Source organism: Ochotona princeps, chromosome 13, assembly GCF_030435755.1.
Source record: "Ochotona princeps isolate mOchPri1 chromosome 13, mOchPri1.hap1, whole genome shotgun sequence".
Lineage (NCBI taxonomy): Eukaryota > Metazoa > Chordata > Mammalia > Lagomorpha > Ochotonidae > Ochotona > Ochotona princeps.
In genome coordinates this window covers 17,577,970-17,598,262 of record NC_080844.1, presented here as the reverse complement: position 1 = coordinate 17,598,262, position 20,293 = coordinate 17,577,970, and the positions used below count along the sequence as shown (strand labels likewise).

The window sequence follows — 20,293 nt, the reverse complement described above, 5'->3', positions numbered from 1 at the left end:
ACCTAGTTAGCCATTAAGGTATACATTAGCTGGAAGATGAAATTGGGAACAATATTGGGACTTGAACTTAGGAACCCTAATAGGAGCCATAAGCAGTATGTTGACTGCTACGCCAGAGGCCACCCCTACTGCTGGATTGTTAGTAGGGGAGGTTTTTTTTGGCAGAAAGAAGGGAGATGTGATGACAAGAGATAGGGAGTCCAGTTTGAAGACTGCTAGGAATGTTTCCAGAGCCAATTAGCTAAGTAACAGTAGGAGGATGGTTTAAAGGGTAATTCTTAGATAAAATCCACAGTATTTGTTGTTGGATAAGTGTTTTTGTTTTTGTTTACAAATGAAGGAGCCCAGCAGTAGGATGATTCCTGGCTTAGTTTATGAAGAAAGCTCCAGGTCATTGCCAGGAGTGAGGAGTATGGGGAGAAGAGCAAGAGATGATGACATGAAAATGAATTCCATCTTGATCATGCCACCAGAAATTTGGATATTGAATTTAGAGATTTGAGATGCCTCAGCCTACCTTGGAAGCAAGTGGATGCCACCAAGGAGTAAATGGAGAAGAACATGAATGCTGATGGCAGAACAATGAGAAGTCTGTTCCCATCACATTTAGAGCCCTTTGACTGTGTCTGTGGTGGTGTCTGTAAGAAAACTGTCCACAACAAGTCTTCCTATAAGGAGACTTCAGCACACAGCACACAAGTGGCTGTCACCATTGATACGTGTTGAAATGTGACTTTATTTAATGAATACTGATACTGAAATACGTGTGCTGAGGATGACCAGAGTTTGTTTAAGGCAATACATATTAGCCAACTGACAGATGTTTTTTTAAACTTCTGTTACTCATCCAAGAAATGTTGCTGAGCATCTAATAGAGTCCAAGCACTCCTCACTTGTCACCTCTTTTTAATCCTTGCAGCAATTAGCAAGAAGTATAATCCCACAATTTTATGGGATTGAGAGATATTAGGCTTTATTTGTTCAAGGTTCCTGTGGAGCCAGAATTTGGACTCTAAACTATTCAACCTTGAAATCCATATCATTTCCTCTTAGCTGAGCCTTGTTAGGAACTCAGAGCTGTAGGAACACACTGACAATGAGCTACAAAACATAATATTGACATCTACAAATCTAAAACATAAGGTATAGCCTAAAATATCCAGGTAAGAGCCACTGGATCTAACAACTACAGCAGTTCAGAGAAAGGCATCAATGAAGGCAGCTTGAACCTGTCAGTTGATGTTGGTTAAAAATCAGACCCTGTGTGGTTACTGAAGACTTGGAGAGACAGCTCCAGGCAGGACAACCTGATGGAAAAAGGTGCACAGCTAGATATGTTCAAAAAAACCATGAATAGACCTGCTCCCCAGACCAGACACTCCATATCTGAGAATAGCAAATGAGGGTGACAAGGTCCAGGGGACCTGCTAGTGCAAAGTCACAGATTCTAAGCTCAGCGGGACCAGTGTTTGGCCTGATGTTGGGGACATCGGTGAATGGGCCTGAATTCCTTGTTGCAATGCCTGCTTACCTACCCACCTCTGGCTCTTAACTCCACCTTCCTGCTAACGTAGACCCTGGGAGGAAGTGGTAATGACTGCTGTTTGGCAACACATATGACAGACCTGCTTTGAATTCAGGTTGTGGACATTTAAGGAATAAGTCAGCACAGGGGAGCTCATTGTTTTCTGTATGTCTACTCCTCATATTTAAAATTTAATAAAATAAAAAGTCCCAAGCTAAGAAGTAGGATTTTATTCAGGTAAAAGGAAGCTAGTGCAAGTTTTTAATAGGGAAGCACCCAGCTAAAGGGTGTTTTAGAAAATGAGTTTCACTGCCAACTAAAAGACAAATAGAGCTGGAAATCATTGAAGGGATCCAGCTGAAGGCCAGGAAGAATATGCACAAGGAGTAGCATTCATGGGGGACTGTGCCCAGGAATAAGGTCCACACAATCAGCGAGCCAAGTGAAGTGTTTATTCATAGCAGGGGCAGGTGGTATAGCCAGATGAGGTTACAGCATGTAGGCAAGGAGATATGCAAATCTCATCAGGTGGGTCTGAGCTGCAGCCATGTCCTTCTCCATGCAAGCTGCTATATCAAAATACTACCCACCAGGTGGCTTATAAGTGGCAGAACTCCTCATGGTTCTAGACTGAGTTCAAGATCACCACATTGGCAGATATTGTCTCAGGTGAAGCTGGCCTTCTTGGTGTAAATTCGCATGGCAGAAAAGGACGAGGCGCTCTGATCCCCTCTAGCCCCACTCTTTTTTAAACTTCTATTGATTTATTTATTTGAAATACAGAGTTGCAGAGAAAAGCAAAGATAAAGAGTTCTTCTACCTGCTGATTCACTTACCAAATGGCTTCACTGCCTAAAATGGGCTGGTCCAAAGCCAGGAGCCAGGAACATCTGGATCTCCTGTGAGGGTGGCAGGGATTCAAGCATTTGGGCCATTTTTCACTGCTTTCCCAGATCATTAGCAGGGAGCCTTAGGCAGGGGCTTCACCGGTTATGGCCTGGGAAAACAGTAGAGAATGGCCCAAGTCCTGGGATCCCTGCACCCATTTGGGAGATCCTGAAAAACAAAACAAAACAAAACAAAAAACTCGTGGATCCTGGCTTTGGGCTGGCCCAGCTCTGGCTGTCACAGCCATTTGGGGAGTAAACCAGTAGATGGAAGACCTCCCTGTCTCTTCTTCTCTTTCCTCTGCCTTTCAAATATAAAAAATAATTTTTTTAAAAGAACTCTTGTCCATAAGGATATATTTTAAAAGCAGTCTAGCACGTTAGGAAATTGCAGCCCCTAGTAGAACCATGGAATCTTCACCTTTGCTATCTTCCCACCTGCTTCTTAGTAGAAGTTTGAGTTATGTCCACCCAAGTCACTGATACTGGCTTTGGAGCCAGCGGCCATGATTGATAAGTGCGCGTGCGCGTGTGTGTGTGTGTGTGTGTGTGTGTGTGTGTGTGTGTGTAATAACTCCTCTCCTGAGGTTCTGTGTACCCAGCTGTGTAATTCTCCATCCCTGGCCCATGCAATTCCAAGATTACTTTTTCTAACTGTTTTTTTACACTACAATAAACCCTTTACTATTTCTCATCCATTTTCCTGTTTCTGACAATGTGACCCTTTTGAACTTTTCCCCATGATGGAATTTCAGATCTTTCTTTTTATTTGCTCGAATCCCTCTTTTTGGATAATTAAGGGGGTACATATGAGAGTATCCTCATCTCCATTTTGGAGGATCAGAGGGGCCCGGGAAAGGGCACAATTGGGCCTTGTTAGTTTTCTCTCAAACTAGAGTCTTATTTGGGGGCCCAGCGTGGCAGCCTAGCAGCTAAAGTCCTTGCCTTGAATGTGCCAGGATCCCATATAGGCGCCGGTTCTAATCCAGGCAGTCCCCCTTCCCATCCAGCTTCCTGCTTGTGGTCTGGGAAAGCAGTTGAAGACAGCCCAAAGCCTTGGAACCCTGCACCCACGTGGGAGACCTGGAGGAGGCTCTGGGCTTCTGGCTTCGGATTGGCACAGCTCTGGCTGTTGTGGTCACTCAGGAAGTGATTGGGAAGTGATCAGCAGAGGGAAGATCTTCCTCTCTGTCTCTTCTCCTTTCCATATATATGTATATATGTGTATATACTAGAGTCTCTTTGGTAATATTTTTAAACAATGTCTGTAATTGTGTGTCTGTGTCCACACTTGACATATGTATTCCCAGGTGTTATATCCCATGTGTTTATTTTCCATTTCTGCTTTACTCCATAATATGCTGCAAGATTTCTCCTATAACCTTATATGATTTATTATCTATTGATTTTTACAAAGTCAAATATACAGAGAGGAGGAGAGACAGAGAGGAAGATCTTCCATCCGATGTTTCACTCCCCAAGTGAGCCGCAACAGCCGGTGCTGCGCCGGTCCAAAGCCGGGAACCAGGAACCTCTTCCGGGTCTCCCACACGGGTGCAAGGTCCCAAATCTTTGGGCTGTCCTCGACTGCTTTCCCAGGCCACAAGCAGGGAGCTGGATGGGAAGTGGAGCTGCTGGGACCAGAACCGGCACCCACATGGGATCCTGGCACGTTCAAGGCGAGGACTTTAGCCGCTACCCATCCAGCTCCCTGCTTGTGGCCTGGGAAAGCAGTTGAGGACGGCCCAATGCATTGGGACACTGCACCCCCGCGTGGGAGTCCCGGAAGAGGTTCCTGGTTCCCGGCTTCGGATCGGTGTGCATCAGCCCGTTGCGGCTCACTTGGGGAGTAGATCATCGGACGGAAGATCTTCCTCTCTGTCTCTCCTCCTCTCTGTATATCTGGCTATAATAAAATGAATAAATCTTTAAAAAAAAAGAAATAAAATGACGAAATTAATTATTTAAAAAATATGTTAAGGAAAGATATAAAGAATATAGCTGGGCAAAAGCTAAAGTGACTAGGAAACACCTGGATTTTTCAAATTATTACTTATTGCTAAGGTTTAGTTAAATTACACTTAATTTTTTTTTTAGTTTTAGATTAACAGAAAGTATGAGAAAATTATACCAAGTATTTCCATGTATACTTACACATGGATTGCCCTAATTAAGAACTTTGATGTTGTACATTGTCACTTGTAGTGAATTGAAGATACAATGTTATTCATGGAAGTCTGTATTTTCTTCAGATTCCTTAATTTCTACTAATAATCCAGCTCACATTATGTTTGGCTGCCAAGTTTCCTTTAGCCTTTTCTGGAAGTATCAGTTTCCCAGACTTTTTCTTGGTTTTGATGATCTTGATGATTTTGAGTACTAATTTTGTGGTTTGTCTTTCTATATGCAGTTCGTGCAGTAGTTTCCTCATATGGAGAAAGGGAATCCAATTATGTAAGCTATGAAGTGTGCTGTCCCTGTGGAATGGTACACACTTGAGTATATGCTATAGGTGGGTTCAGCACCTGTGCCAGCAGCAGAGGAAGAGAGGTGTGTGTGTGCAGTGTATTTTAATTAAAGGTTTATTATTTTATTTGAAAGGCAGATTGACAAAGGGAGAGATAGAGAGATTTCCCACTTGCTAGTTTACTCCCTAAATGGTCAAAACTAGGGCTGAGGTAAGCCAAAAACATGAGCTTGAAACTCCATCTAGTTCTTCCATATGGGTGGAACTTGGGTCATCTTCCTCTGCTTTAACATATATTACCTCATTTAATTCTCAGTGAGAATAGGGTGGTGTTGTGGTACAGCAAGATTAAGCTGCTGCTTGTGATGTTGGCTTCTAAGATTATAAGGCCTAATTCCAGTCCCAGCTGCTTCACTTCCAATCCAACTTCCTGCTAATGTGCCTGGGAAGGCAACAGATGATGACCCAAGTCCTTTGATCCATACCACTCAAGTGGGACACCAGAATAGAGTCTCTGGTTCCTGGCTTTGGTCTGGTCCACATCTTGTTGTGCAGCCTTTTGGAGAGTCAACCAATGGATAGAAGATATATCTCTCTTTCTCCCCCTCTCTCTTCTCTCTCTTTTCTTTTCATTCTTTCTCTTCCCCCTTCCTGCTCTGCCTTTCAAATAAGTAAATCTTAAAGATTCTTAGTGAGAAATTTTAACACAAAAATCATACATCTGGGGTTGAAAATGGGGAATTCTGTTGTACAAGACTAAGAACTGGACTTAACTTATGTGTGTCCTGCATGTTCGAGGTGTGCGACGTCAACCATATCCCTGACACATCCGCATGTAGTTATCAGATCTATAAATGAATCACAGCTCCCAGATTTGGTATAGTATGTGAGATGATGCATATGAAAGTAGAGCTTCTACTGTGGGCCTGATAGATAACTGAGGTTGCTGCTTCTGACAACTGATACTCACACTGTACACTGATAAGTGGGACAGTTTGGAATACTCTTCATCTGTAAGAGAACAATGGAAACAGTAACCCAGGAGCAGTGGGGGCTGAGTCCAGACAAGAAAGAATGGAGTTCCAACCAGAGAGAAGTAAATCGGATTTATCTGCACTGTGTGAGGGGAACCAGAGGGTCTAGGGGAAAGTTAAAGGCACCTGCTAATTTTTTATGCAAAACTAAAAAAAAAGCAAACAAACAAACAAAAAAAAACTACACACAAAAACTGCCTTTGAGCATTACAAAACTCAACCTATGTGGTTGCCAGCTTCCTGTTTCCCTCAGAGCTTCTCTTTCATGATGCCCCTTACCGTGACATGCAGCATGATTTGGCTCTGCGGATGCCTTGCCCCACTGTGAAGCCATTTGAAGTCTTTTCCCTAGGGTATTTTTTTTTTGTAGTCATCAAAGTCAAGGCTGAGGCTTTCTGCCCAGACCTGGGGTACCCCACCCTGAGCTCCAGAAGCCACTTGGGTCCTCCCCTTTCTGTACTACCAATGGGAGTGAGGGGTGGGCCTGGCAGGCACACACCACAACACCAGGCCAGGTGACAAGGCCTGACCTCTGATGAACTCGTGAGGCTGTTCTGAGTCAAAGGCCACTGTGCTGTCCTTGCAACGAAGCATTGGCGACTCTGAGACAATGCAAACAAGGGCAGCATCGTGTAGAACGAGCAGCCTTCAGATGTGTGTGTGCACTCAGTGCGGGAGCCTGCTCTGTTGAGCTTGAACAGTCTGACCTAGGACCATAGCTGTGTTGAGTGTGTACGTGCATGCTTGTTTGTAAAGCTCTTCCTCTGTAGAAAGGGCTGTCCTGTCCACTGCCAGATTTGACCATGAACCCCATCTCTCCAGCCCTGCCTTAGGGTGGACCAGAACTTCCAGAACCCTTCCAATCCTGGGTGATTTAGATCTCAAGCCACTCTCATTTCTCCAGGCTGGATTAGATGCCCCTTGGGACTGGTGTGCAACTTCCTACAAAGCCTTTGTATTTCTTTTCTATTTTAATGTAGATTATGAACTTATTTAATCCTTTCAGTAGCCCTGTAAAGAGAGCATTCTTATCCCCATTTCATAGATGAGGAAGTGGAGGCTTAGATTAATAATTTGCTCCAGGTCACAGAGCCAGTAGACTGTTAAGTGGGTTAAATCCAGGTGTGTTAACTCTGAAATCAACACTCGTGCTATTCCTGTGCATGTAGGAGGGAGGTTTTTCTGGGACAGTGACCTGGAAGAAAGTAGGAATTTTTTTGCAATTTTTCCCCTGGGGTCCTAGAATAGAAATATGCCACCAACTTTGTGGTTTCTGGGATAGTTTCTGCTGAGAATATTAAATTAGTGAGGGTCTGTGTACTCTTTACGAAGAGGAAGGTGGAGCTGCTTTCCTGTTCCATGTGTTTGCTTTTCTATTGAGAGAATCCTTTGTGTGATAGCCACTTTATTTCCAAAGAACAGAACATCATATGCTCCTTAGTAGTAGAATGTAAAACTTCCAGTAAGTGAAAAGTGGTTTTTTTTTGGCTGCTCCACCCATTTGCAGTTCAAATATCATTCAAAATGTCTGCTTCTGTTTTATTTGCTTGCCTTTTGCAAAACATCAAGGCTGCTTTTAAAATAAATAATATGGACAGCTGAAGAAAAACAGTTGAGTACCTGGTCATCTGAAAATATTTTGTTCATTTAAACATTACTGGATTTATCAAAAATTGTGCAAAAACTCAGGATTAAAATACAGTGCAATTGAGTGGGGATTTGACAAACTGGTGGAGATGCCACTCGCGATGTCCGAATCCTAATTGGAAGTGCCTCAGTTTGAGTCTTAGCTCTACTTCCATTGCAGCTGCCTGCTAATGCGCTCCTTCGGAGGAGCAGGTGACGGCTAAAGTGCGAGGGTTCCTGCCACCTGCTTTGGGAACACAGGTTGAGCTCCTGGCTCCTGGTTTTGGCCTGGCCCAACCCTGCTTGTTATAGACACTTGGAGGGTGAATCAGTGGATGGAAAATCTGTGTGTGACCATCTTTTTGCCTTTCAAATCAATGAAAATAATTTTAAAAGATGTAACCATTAAATATCTAAATTTGAGAGGTTAAATATTGAATATGTTAGAGCGGTTCCTCTGGGTGAATTCTACCTGTTTCTGAAAATGAAGATCTTGTTGGCAAGGCGGTTAACAGGATCATAACAAAGTTCTCACAGAAGATTAACAGTCTGGAACTTATTCTGAAACTCTGGCCATACGGAGAAGAAGCGGCTACAAGCAAGGGAAGCAACTGTCTGCATAGGCAAGTGAATCTTCGGGGAGTGTTTATGTGCACAGGGGGACAGCAGCACCCTAGATTGTAAGTCTGTAATTGGGTTCATAGTCCTCTTCCATAAGCACAGACACACTGAACCGTGTTAGCTCCACTATCTGAAATCTTGTGTGCTTTCTTATTTGCTTACTTTCTCCATGGCCTTTGTTACGTGTTATGAAATTTCTATGTGTGATGGGATTAATATGCCATGCACTACACATATCAAATGTACATTCAGTGAGTTCCAGCAGTATAAACACTGTGTGTGCAGGCCCTTATCAAGATGGACGGCACTGCCATCACCTCAGAGGCAACTGCTGCTCTGACATGGGGGTTAGTTTCTCTATTTGGGGACTGATATAAATGACATCATACAGTGAATAATACATAAATTTTTTTCCTGTAAGTTTCTTTCGACTCACATAATGCTACTCATTTGTTATCATTCATGCTGGCTGTTATCAATGGCCCTTCCATTCTATTGCTGAGTATTATTCCTGTCTAAGACTATTTACAGTTTAGGGATTCCTTTCCTTTTGGTTTTATCAGTTTTCCTATTAATGGACACTTGGCTGTTTCTAATTTTTAGCCAAATAAGGAGTCTGAGAGCTTTTCTACAGAAATCTGTGAACCCATGTTTCCTTTTCTTTTGAGTAGCCACCCATGGTTGCAATGGCCACCCTGTGAAAGAGGTGAATGTTTAGTATTATAAGAAATGTCCAGGTTTTGTTTCAGGAGGATTGTGTGACTTTATGTCTGCACTTTCTAGGAGCACACAGGAGTGCATCTTTGTTGCCATGAATGTGATCAGTGACATGTGTTTTTATTTTGATCTGCCTTTCTCTGACACCTGAGGACTTTCTGAACACTACATGCTCCTTCACTGACCCTGATTCCTTTCTGTGTTAAGTGACTATTCCAACCTTTCACCTATTTCTACCAAGTGGGTGGGTTTTTTCACTCTAGAGTTCCAGATGTGCTTTATGTATCTTGATATAAAAGATTCAATATAAATATTCAAGCCTCCTCCTTCCCACCCACAGGATTTGGGACCCCAATTATGTGACCTTCCTGCCTTTCTCTCCACAGTGATGGTAGGGATTCTTTTTTTATTTTTTACATATAAATTATTGATTTTCATGATACAGTTTCTTAGGCTTAGGGATCTCCCCTTCCACCTGCCCACACTTTCTTCCCCCAACAGTTTCCCTCTATATTATTATTATTTTTTTTAAAGATTTATTGATTTTATTACAAAGTCAGATATACAGAGAGGAGAGAGACAGAGAGGAAGATCTTCCGTCCCATGATTCACTCCCCAAGTGAGCCGCAACGGCCGGTGTGTGCAGATCCGAAGCTGGGAACCAGGAACCTCTTCCGGGTCTCCCACACGGGTGCAGTGTCCCAATGCATTGGGCCGTCCTCGACTGCCTTCCCAGGCCACAGGCAGGTAGCTGGAAGGGAAGTGGAGCTGCCGGGATTAGAACCGGCGCCCATATGGGATCCCGGCCCATTCAAGGCGAGGACTTTAGCCGCTAGGCCACGCTGCCGGGCCCATCCCTCTATATTATAACAATATTTTAGTTTCTCAACAACGGTCACGAGTGCATCATTCTGCACCTGACATTGTAGGTATAGAGAATGGCACAAAGTCCAGCATTCTATTGTCAAGATATATTTAACAGTTCTATTGGGAGTCCATCTTTTATTCAAAAGTAGAGATGCATACTGCAGTGTATCTCCACTTCATGTTATCTACATTATGGAGCTCATCTAGATAAATATACTTATATACATGCTTACCTATATATCTATTGATCTTGTATTTTACATGAAGGTTGCCTTATCTCAGAGAGAACATATAATATTTGTCCTTTTGGGATTGACTTATTTATTTTACTGAGCATAATGGTCTCTAGTTGGGACCATTTTATTGCAAATGTTAGAATTTCATTCTTTTTAGTGGCTGAGTAGTAGATGTACCACAGTTTCTTTATCCACTCCTCTTTTGATGGGCATCTGGGTTGTTTCCATGTCTTAGTTATTGCAGATGATGTAAACATAGGATTACAGATCATTTTCTCATATGCAGATTTCACTTCTTTGGAAATATTTCCAGAAGTGGGACAGCTGAATTATATAGCAAATCAATTTTCAGTTCTTTTTTTTTTTTTTTCAATTTTCAGCACTAGCCATACTAACTTCCATAGTGGTTGTAGTAGCCTACATTCCCACTAACAGTTAAGGAGGGTACCTTTTCCCCTATATTCATGCCAGAAAGTATTGTGGTAGAATTCCAAATGTAGGCCAGTCTCACTGGGGTTGGGTGAAATCTCAGTGTGTTTTTCATTTGTATTTTCCTGATAGCTAGGGAGCTTGAGTATTTCTTCATATATCTATTAGCCATTTGAATTTGTTCTTTTGAAAAATGTTCATTTCCTTTGTCTATTTCTTCACAGGGTTGTTTTGCTGTCATTGAGTTTCTGAAGGCCTTTGTAAATCCTGGCTATCAGTCCCCTATCAGTTGTGTAGTGTGCAAAGATTTTCTCCCATTCTGTTGATTGATTACTTTCTTTGTTGATCATTTCCTTTTCTGTACAGAAGCTTTTAGTTTGATGTAATCTGGATTGCTTATTTTGGCTTTGACTATCTGTGGTTTGGTGTCTTTTTCAAGAAGTCTTTCCCCATTCCTATATCTTGGGAAGTGCTTCCTATGTTTTCCTCTAACAGTTTGATGGTTTCTGGGTGCAGATTTAGATCCTTGATCCATTTAGAGCTGATTTTAGTATAAGCTGACAGGTGGGGGTCTTGATTTTTACCTCTGCAGGCTGCTACCTTCTCATCCCAACAGCATTTGTTGAAGACACTAGGCTTTTCCCTGGATTGTTTTCAGTTTTCTTGTCAAAGATTAGTTTACTATACATGTGTGGGCTCCCTTCTGGTGTTTCTATTCTGTTCCACTGATCTTTTTATCTGTTTCTGTACCAGTACCAGATTATTTTGATGACCCTGGCTCTGTAGTATGTCTTGAGGTCCGGACTTGTGATTCCTCCAGCTTGATTTTTATTCTTCCGGATAGTTTTGACTATTCTGGTCTCTTGTGTTTGCAGATGAACTTCTGTATCTTCTTTTCTATTTCTGAGAAGAATGTTGTTGGGATTTTGATTGGGATTGTGCTGATTCTATATATTACTTTCAATAATATGGACCTTTTGATGATGTTGATTCTGCCAATCCAGGAACATGGCATGTTTCTCCATCTTTTAATGTCTTCTTCTGTTTCTTTCTTTAATGTTTTATAGTTATCATCATAGAAGTCCTCCACATATTTGATTAGATTAATTTCTAGTGTGTAAGATTTCTCTCCACTATTTAAGGGGATTGTACTTACAATTTCTTTCTCAATCATGGATTTATTTGTATATAGTAGTGCCATCAATTTGTGTTCACTAATTTTGTATCCTGCTACCCTACCAAAGTCTCTTATGAACTCCAGTAGTCTCTTGACTGAGTCTTTTAAGTCTCATAAGTAGAGAATCATGTAATCTGTAAACATGGATAATTTCAATCCCTCATTTCTGATTTGAATTTCTTTAGTTTGTTTTTCTTGCCTAATAGCTCTGGTAAGGACTTCCAATACTATATTGAATAGCACTGATGAGCGTGGACACCCTTGTCTAGTTCCAGATCTTAGTGGAAAAGCTTCTAATCTTTCCCCATTTAGTATGATGCTGGCATTGGATTTTTTTTTTATATTGCTTTGATTGTGTTGTAGAATGTACCTTCTATACCTATCTTGCTTAGGGTTTTTAGCATGAAGTGGTGTTGGATTTTAACAAATGCCTTATCTGCATCTATTGAGATGATCATATGTTTTTTGTTTTTCAATATCTTAATGTGATATATCATAATTATTGATTTGCATACGTTGAACCATTCCTGCATGCCAAGAATAAAAGGGATTCTTCTTGGTTAGCACCACGTTTGTGATCTCTAGAATTCCCCCTGGCACATGGTAGGAGCTCAAGAAACCTATTCAGAGCAACAAAAAATAAGAAGATAAACTGACTTTTAGGCCTGATATTAAGACACAGTACACTGGAATTTAGTGGCATTAATTAGCAAGGAAACAGATTTTTTTAAAAAAAGATTATAATTTTATTATCAGTTATGAAGAAGACTTGACTCTAAGAACATAGCATAGCTTTAAGGAATTTGTTTGCCCAGCAGAAATACAGCCCCACTGGCTGTACATCTGTGTTTACATGCACAAGGCTTATTGATTTTTAAGGTTCAGAAACCTATGTCTGTCATTAGAAATTCAGGTAACATATAGCAGATATGGGTAATGCTCAGCCTTTTTGTTTAAATTTCCTTGCGGTTTCTCCAACTCTTATGGTCATAAGGTGTTAAAGAGAGAACTGTACCAAAAACTGTATTTATTGGACCATTCTTTTTTATTCATTGGATATACACTTTCCAGCTTGAGTTAAGAGTCAAGACTAGATTGTATGTGACCTCACCAGGTTGTTTTTATTGCAGTCAAAATTAAAACATTTGATATTTTAATCCGTTTCCAAGGCTAATAACCAGGGCATTTCCATTTCTGCTGGGCTTTTGAAAGATTAGAAGATTTGTGTGCGGTGGTTTAATTCTTGCCTTGCAAGTACTGGGATCCCATATGGGCACTGGTTCATGTCCTGGCCGCTCCACTTCCCATCCAGTTCCCTGCCTGTAGCCTGGGAAAGCAGTAGAGGATGGCTCAAAGCCCTAGGACCTTGCACCTGAGGGGAGACCTCAAGAAGCTCCTGGCTGCTAGCTTCAGCTCAGCCTAGCTCCAGCCATTGAGGCCACTTGGGGAGTGAATCAGTGAATGGAAGCTCTTTCTCTCTGTCTCTTCTTCTCTCTGTAAATCTGCCTTTCAAATAGAAATAAAGTCAATGTTTAAAAGATTAGAAGATTTGTATGTTAGCTCTTCAGAAAGTGGAAGCAAAGTTTAGTTGTTGATAAAAGCTCTCTGTGCTCACAGACAAAACTCTTAACCTTGCTGCTGTTGTCTGGGAGAGAGCAAAACTAATGGCTGACAGTAGTCCTTCTGCTCTGATGCGGGCCCCTCCCTGGCTTTGTACAGTCCTCAGCTCAACAAGTATCACCCCAGCATTTCCTCAGCTGTGGGAGCATTTGGGCTCTTCTCGATTCAAATCCACATGACTTGGAGAAAACTTCCATTTTCTAGGAACAAAGACATTTTCCCCAACCATCACCTAAGGTGCAAAGGTTAAAACCAGGCCTGTTGCATAGCTTCACAAATTGTCTAACTTGAGTTATAGTCTCAGAAGACACTAATGGGCACTTTAAAGGCAGTGCTTGCTTTTAAACAAGCAAAATTGGGCCCGGCACGGTGGCGCAGTGGTTAAGGTCCTCGCCTGGCACGCTCCGGGATCCCATATGGTCACAGGTTCTTATCCCGGCGGCTCCACTTCCCATCCAGCTCCCTGCTTGTGGCCTGGGACAGCAGTCAAGGACGGCCCAAATCTTTGGACCCTGCACCCGCGTGGGAGACCTGGAAGAGCTCCTGGCTTCAGATTGGCTCAGCTCCAGCCATTGCGGCTGCTTGGGGAGTGAACCATCGGAGGGAGGATCTTCCTCTCTGTTTCTCCTCCTCTATGTATATCCACCTTTCCAATAAAAATAAATAAATCTTTAAAACAAACAAAAAAAAACAAGCAAAATTAAGAGTTGATGTTCTGCCAACTGTAGAAGAGCAGGTTATTTAACAGCTTGTGTTGCATAATCCCATGAACTTTTACACAGTAATCTATCTATCTGCCTATCTATCTATCTAAAGCATTTTGTGCAAAGAAAAAGGCATGAACAACACTAAGGAAGTGACGGGAGTGGAATGGAGAAAGCAGTTTTATACACTCACAGCTGTGAGAAATGCATCCATGTAGCTAATGGTTCAGAGTAATGTGCAGAGGTGGTTAAAGCTTATATTACAAGGGATAAGAGTGAGTCTTTTTCAAAACATCTTTCATATGATTAGTTATATATGTCATTTTTGCAAATGAAAATTTCAAGTGGATTTGTATTACACCAGTAGTAAATATGTGTTTTATTAAATGAATATTGTGCTTGATATTATTTTGTTTTACAGGAAAGCCAAAAGTCCACAAACGTAGTCTACCAAGCCCACCACGTGAGCAGGAATAAGAGAGGGCAAGTGGTTGGAACGAAGGGTGGATTCCGAGGCTGTACAGTGTGGCTAACAGGTATGCCATATTCTCTCTCTCTCTCTCTCGCTCTCTCTCTCTCCACTTCAATATCTAATATCCATTTCAACATCAATATATGCATCATGTGTTGGTATTTCTCAGTGTTTGGATCAAAAGCTGATGTGACACACAGTTTTAAGGTGATCAGATTGCATATGTAACATTTGGGTGTCAATCCTAACTCTATCAGAGAGAAAAAGAGCAAGATCTGCTTGTGAAAACACAATCTGATCAAGTCACAGAAAGCAGCTGTCCATCAGTTTTCTCGTTTTCAGCAGCAAGGATGGGACATCCGTTTCCAGCTCCTGGGGATTCAGTCACTCTATGTCTGTCTCGAAGCTGGCCCTTATGAATGGGCCTTTTCAAAGATACCAAGCATTTGGCCATCATAAGATGTCAAATTTTTCTATGGTTTTCTAATATTCTGACATCCGAAGGGTCTATCTCACTTACTTTAAACTAACTTAACAAACCTAACAGTCTGTGCTAGAAAGAACATGAGTGATTTCCATTTGGATGGAAGTTCCTTCTTATCTATGGGCAAAGCTTACTCCCACTGAGGTGACTACATGAATCCTCTTTTCCTTGTGTTCTTACAGTCACAAGTGTCAGAGCTGGGGATTAGGGACAGAGCTGCCTCTCCCTGCCCAGTCGTGGGCTGTACAAGGTACAGGAAGGCATTTCCTGTGGAGTAAGTCTACAGCGCCTGGACTCAGAAGGACAACCAAGTTCATTCATTTCATAGACATGACTTTTCAAATGGAAATGAGCCCAGGCATGAAACTATGTTTGTTTGTGAAATCAGTGCCTGTGTTACTGTCTGCTCACAAACAGACACCTCTCAATATGGCAAGCAAGGTTCTACCTTGTCTCCTTTCTTGCTCTTCTGTCTGCTGTCCAAATCAGTCCTACTCTTGCTTTTCAGCAGATTTCTTCCTAGTGGCTTTGGTCTGCTGATTCCATTCATGCCTAACCTCTGCTTCCAGTGTGAGAATAGACATTGGGCCAGGAGCCTGCTGTATTCACATCTATAGCAGTCGCCTGTCACTATGCCTGAAATATTGGCCCCAGCTCCCTACAAGAGACCTGCTTTGAGGTACTGGGTACGGCTATGTTCCAAAAATTTCACTCATTTTGTGTTTGTCTTCATGAGAGGCTTATTTGCAAAAACACAAAATCCACAAAATCCATTTTACCTAATATGGATTTCCCCTGAAAAGAAGAAGAGCACTAGACGAAGAGGTAAAAGGATTCTAAAGAGTAGATTTTCCCTGTTTTTCTCTTAAATCATCCAGTGGCCAGCATTGTGGTTCCACAGGTTAAGCCACTGCCCGTGATGCCAGCATCTCCTGTGGATGCCAGCCAATGTACCTAGGAAAGCAGCAGAAGGTGGCCCAAGTGATTGGACCCCTTCCACCCCCGTGAGAGATCCAGCTGGAGTTCTGGGCTCTTGTTTCAGCCTGACATAGCCTGGGTGTTGTTGCCATTTGAGGAGTGAGCCAGTGGATAGAGGATATTCTCTCTCTCTCTTTCTCTAATTCTTCTTTTCAAATTAAGTAAACAAATGATTTAAGACTCACTTTCTTTTTATTTTCTATTTTATTTTTTTAAGATTTATTTTATTTTTATGGTAAAGTCAGATATACAGAGAGAAAGAGAGACAGAGAGGAAGATCCTCCGTCCAATGATTCACTCCCCAAGTGAGCACAATGGCCAGTGCTGCGCCAACTTGAAGCCAGGATCTAGGAACCTCCCCCAGGTCTCCCATACAGGTGCAGGGTCCCAAGGCCCTGGGCCATCCTCAACTGCTTTCCCAGGCCACAAGCAGGGAGCTGGATGGGAAGTGGGGCCACTGGGATCAGAACCGGCGCCCATATGGGATCCGGTGCTTTTAAGGAGAGGACTTTAGCCACCAGGCCACTGCGCCAGGCCCAAGACTCACTTTCTGTATATTTATTTTTTATTCTTATGTCACAGAGGTAGATGGTTGATTAAAGAGATCTAAAGACACCAGATATTTCACATCCAGAGACACGAAGGTGGATCCCAGCCCCACCTACATTAGCTGTGTGTCTTTGGACAAGCCATTTGCCTCTCTAAGTCACAGTTTTCTTATGTGAAAGATGAGAATAAAGAGAGTATCTGCCTCATGTTTGACATGACCAAATGAAAAATAAGGCATTTAAAATAAGTGCAAGTTTTGCGCCTGGCGCAATAACCTAGGAGCTAAATCCTCACCTTGCAAGTACTGGGATCCCATATGGGCACTGGTTCGTGTCTTGGCTGCTCCACTTCCCATCCAGCTCCCTGCCTGTGGCCTGGGAAAGCAGTAGAGGACAGCCCAAGGCCCTGACACCCTGCACCCACCTGGGAGACCTGAAGAAGTTCCTGGCTGCTAGCTTCAGCTCAGCTTAGCTCCAGCCATTGCAACCACTTGGGGGGTGAACCAACAGATGGAAGCTCTTTCTCTCTGTCTCTTCTTCTTTCTGTAAATCTGCCTTTCCAATAAAAATACATCTTTTTAAGAAATACAAGTGCTTGATGTGTAATAAGTTGTTCTTTTTCTGGATTTTGATGGCTTTGATTTTTGTTTATTTATCTATCTATTTATTTATTCATTTATTGATTTATTTATTTATTGTTCTTTGATATAGTTTAGTTGGCTCTGGGGTCTCCCTTCTGCCTCCCCCAAGTTCCTTTCCTCCCCTCTGCACTCCCCTCCAGTTTCACAATGTATGTCTTTCATGAATTTTCCCAAGTCCATCATGCTGTGATGGCTTTGATTTAAGGTCGATCAAGTGATTGTAATGAGAAGTAGTTAACACTGAGAAGTGCAGGCTCCGTTCAGAACAATCTGGGACAATAGCGGTATATCTTGCCTGCTTTTTGTAGGACTCTCTGGTGCTGGGAAGACAACGATAAGCTTTGCTCTGGAAGAATATCTCGTCTCCCACGGCATCCCTTGTTACTCCCTGGATGGTGACAATGTCCGTCATGGGCTTAACAAGAACCTCGGCTTCTCTGCTGGAGACAGAGAAGAGAACATCCGTCGCATTGCCGAAGTGGCAAAGCTGTTCGCAGATGCTGGTCTGATCTGCATTACCAGCTTCATCTCTCCTTTCGCCAAGGTAAAACGTTTGGGGAAGAAGCACTCAGGCTGACAGCTAAGACACTGTGTTCTGTGTCATTCAGTTCTCGGGGCTGGCTCCTAACTCCAGCTTCCCACTAAAGTAAACTCCGGGATGTGCTGGGAACAGTTCCGGTAGTTGCGTTCCTGATGCCGATGTGGGAGATCTTTGCCCCCAGTCAAACCCTGGCTGTTGCAGATTGAAGAAATGAACCAGCAGAAGGGAGCTCTTTCCCTCCCTTCTCCTCTCTCTATCTCCTCAAAATAAAAGACTCCAGAAAGCTTTGGAACTGCTCACAATACCTGCAGACAGTGTGAGTACCGTTCAAAAGGACTTCCAAACTGTTAGGAAAAGAAGTTGGACACACGGAAGGTGCAAAGGAGCATTGTGCTTTCAGTCCCCCACTGTTGCTCCCCCTCACATGCTCCCTCAGTTTTCCTCTGTGTAACATAAAGAAGAATTCCCTTACTTCCAAATTCCAGGTCTGCAATTGACATTAACCCTGTCACTCTCACTGCTATTAGGGGTATCTGGTTAGAGTTGAACAGAAGAAAAAACTTAAACAAGAAAAACTCTAACACTCAGCAATCAAATGTTTGAAAAGAATGTTTAGCTGAGTCAAGAAAAAAGCGGCCAAAGCATTAGGTTATGTGTTTTTAGTATTGATGTCACTGAGGTAGAGTATCACACTTCTTATTTTAAAACAAGAGACTTCGGGGAGTTACCAATAATGTGCCATGTGCTTTGAATACTTGCTTTGCCTAAAATGTTCCCACATTGCTGGTGTGTCCTACTAAGAATGGCTATTTTCTCTAGTTTTCTCTGCATGTTCCTGGTAGAGCTGTGTTTACCAGAGCAAGGCTTCTGGTCTTTCTCTGAACACGACAGAGGACAAATCCCAATGCTATGTCGAGCTTAACAGACAACAGAACATACAATGTGGTGTGATGAAATTTTGTCTTAGTCCATTTTCTATTGCATTAACAAAATACCACACAGACTGGGGTGTTTTATGGAAATTAGAAGTTTGATCAACTGAAGGTTCTGCATATTGTCAGTCTTAAGAACATGGCCTTGGCATCTGGTGAAGGCTTTGTTGCGGCATCAGGACACAGTGCTGTAGGACAGAGTGGGCAGGCATCAGCTCAGGTTGCCCAGGCTGTGAAGCCGTCCACTCCCACCCATTGTGGGGATGAGACCCTGCTAGCCTTAACTGGTCCTGATGACTTTCCACAGCCCCGCCTCCAAAACATGAATTTATGGATAAAATGTGGAAGATATAAAGCTTGAGGAATTTATTCATACCATAGAAACCTTCATTTACATTCTTAAGTGTGTTGTTTTTCAGGATCGTGAGAATGCCCGCAAAATCCATGAATCAGCAGGATTGCCATTCTTTGAAATATTTGTAGATGCACCTCTAAGTATTTGTGAAAGCAGAGATGTAAAAGGCCTCTACAAACGAGCCCGAGCTGGGGAAATTAAAGGTATGGGAACAAGCTAACCATCCCTTTGTCAATTATTCAGACTGCAGATCTGTATTTATTCTGGCCTCAGAGTCTGTCTGAAGCCTCAAATTATGTTTTACAAAATTGCATGTAATATACACAGTTTTTACTAAATCATACTATATGCAGTATGTGCGTGGGCTTATTAAAAGGCAGGGTTTTGGTTTGTTCTTCAAGAAGTGTCACTCTGCTATAGCAGTAAAGTTGAGAGAACTGAAATACAGGTGTCTCTGTGAGTAGGCAGACAGGATGGTGTTTCAGAATTTCCCCTTTCTTGCTTTTCTTTTCAGTGTTAACCAGTTGCCAATGGTTTGTACTTAGATTTTTTTGATGGCTTGAGTTTTGCATATTAAAAATAACAGCTGTGTAACTTCTTACCCATTGTTGCAAGTCAAAGATGGGTGTTCAGTTTAACACATCATTCCCACATGTGTTACTGCCTTTTTGATTAAAAGGATTTTCTCTGGGGTAGGTTTCTGGTCTAGCAGTTAAGGTAGTGGTGATGTCTGCACTCAACAGCGCCTGGGTTTGATTCCTAGCTCAGCTCCTGATTCCAGCTTCTGGCCAGCATTGACCCTGCCAGGTGATGGTTTAAGTCATCAAGTCCCTGACTGAGACATCTGGACTGAGTGCTCAGTTTCTGGGTTCTGCTCAGCCCAGTTCTTGCCATTGCAGGCATCTGGGGTGCAAAACCAGTAGATGATGGCCTATCTACCTCTGCCAAGTCAGCCGACCAAGCGGTTGATCACACAATCCGTCTGTCAGTCTAGGTGTAATTCTTTCTTTTACTCTCCTGTTTTGCAGGATTTACAGGTATTGATTCTGATTATGAGAAACCCGAAGCCCCAGAGTGTGTGCTTAAAACCAACTTATCCTCAGTAAGTGAGTGTGTTCAGCAGGTAGTGGAACTTCTACAAGAGCAGGTGAGTAGGCTAATGAGCCCTTGTTTTCAATTTAATAAAAGTCATGGAAGATCATCCAGGCTGCTTTTATGGAAGCATTCTTTTTGTAGTTTTAATTTTATTTATTATCAATTTTGCTTCATTGCAGAGCATTGTACCACACACTGTCATCAAAGGCATCCATGAGCTCTTTGTGCCTGAAAACAAACTTGACCAAGTTCAAGCTGAGGCTAAAACTCTCCCTTCACTGTCAATTACCAAGGTAAGAGGGTGTACTGTGATCATTCCCAGTCATTATAATCACTT

The 20,293-nt window shown here is 42.3% G+C and overlaps 1 protein-coding gene across 2 annotated transcripts in view; it reads left to right on the top strand.

Moving 5' to 3' along the window:
- The window catches only part of PAPSS2 (3'-phosphoadenosine 5'-phosphosulfate synthase 2), a 72,000-nt gene that overhangs the window by 36,126 nt on the left and 15,581 nt on the right, over positions 1–20,293 (top strand). For both annotated transcript variants that reach the window (XM_058671955.1, XM_058671954.1), the window contains exons 2-6: positions 14,332–14,446; positions 17,342–17,577; positions 18,926–19,064; positions 19,890–20,008; positions 20,136–20,249. In XM_058671955.1, the coding sequence (XP_058527938.1) occupies positions 14,332–14,446; positions 17,342–17,577; positions 18,926–19,064; positions 19,890–20,008; positions 20,136–20,249 (723 nt within the window). The remainder of the gene's footprint in view (positions 1–14,331; positions 14,447–17,341; positions 17,578–18,925; positions 19,065–19,889; positions 20,009–20,135; positions 20,250–20,293) is intronic.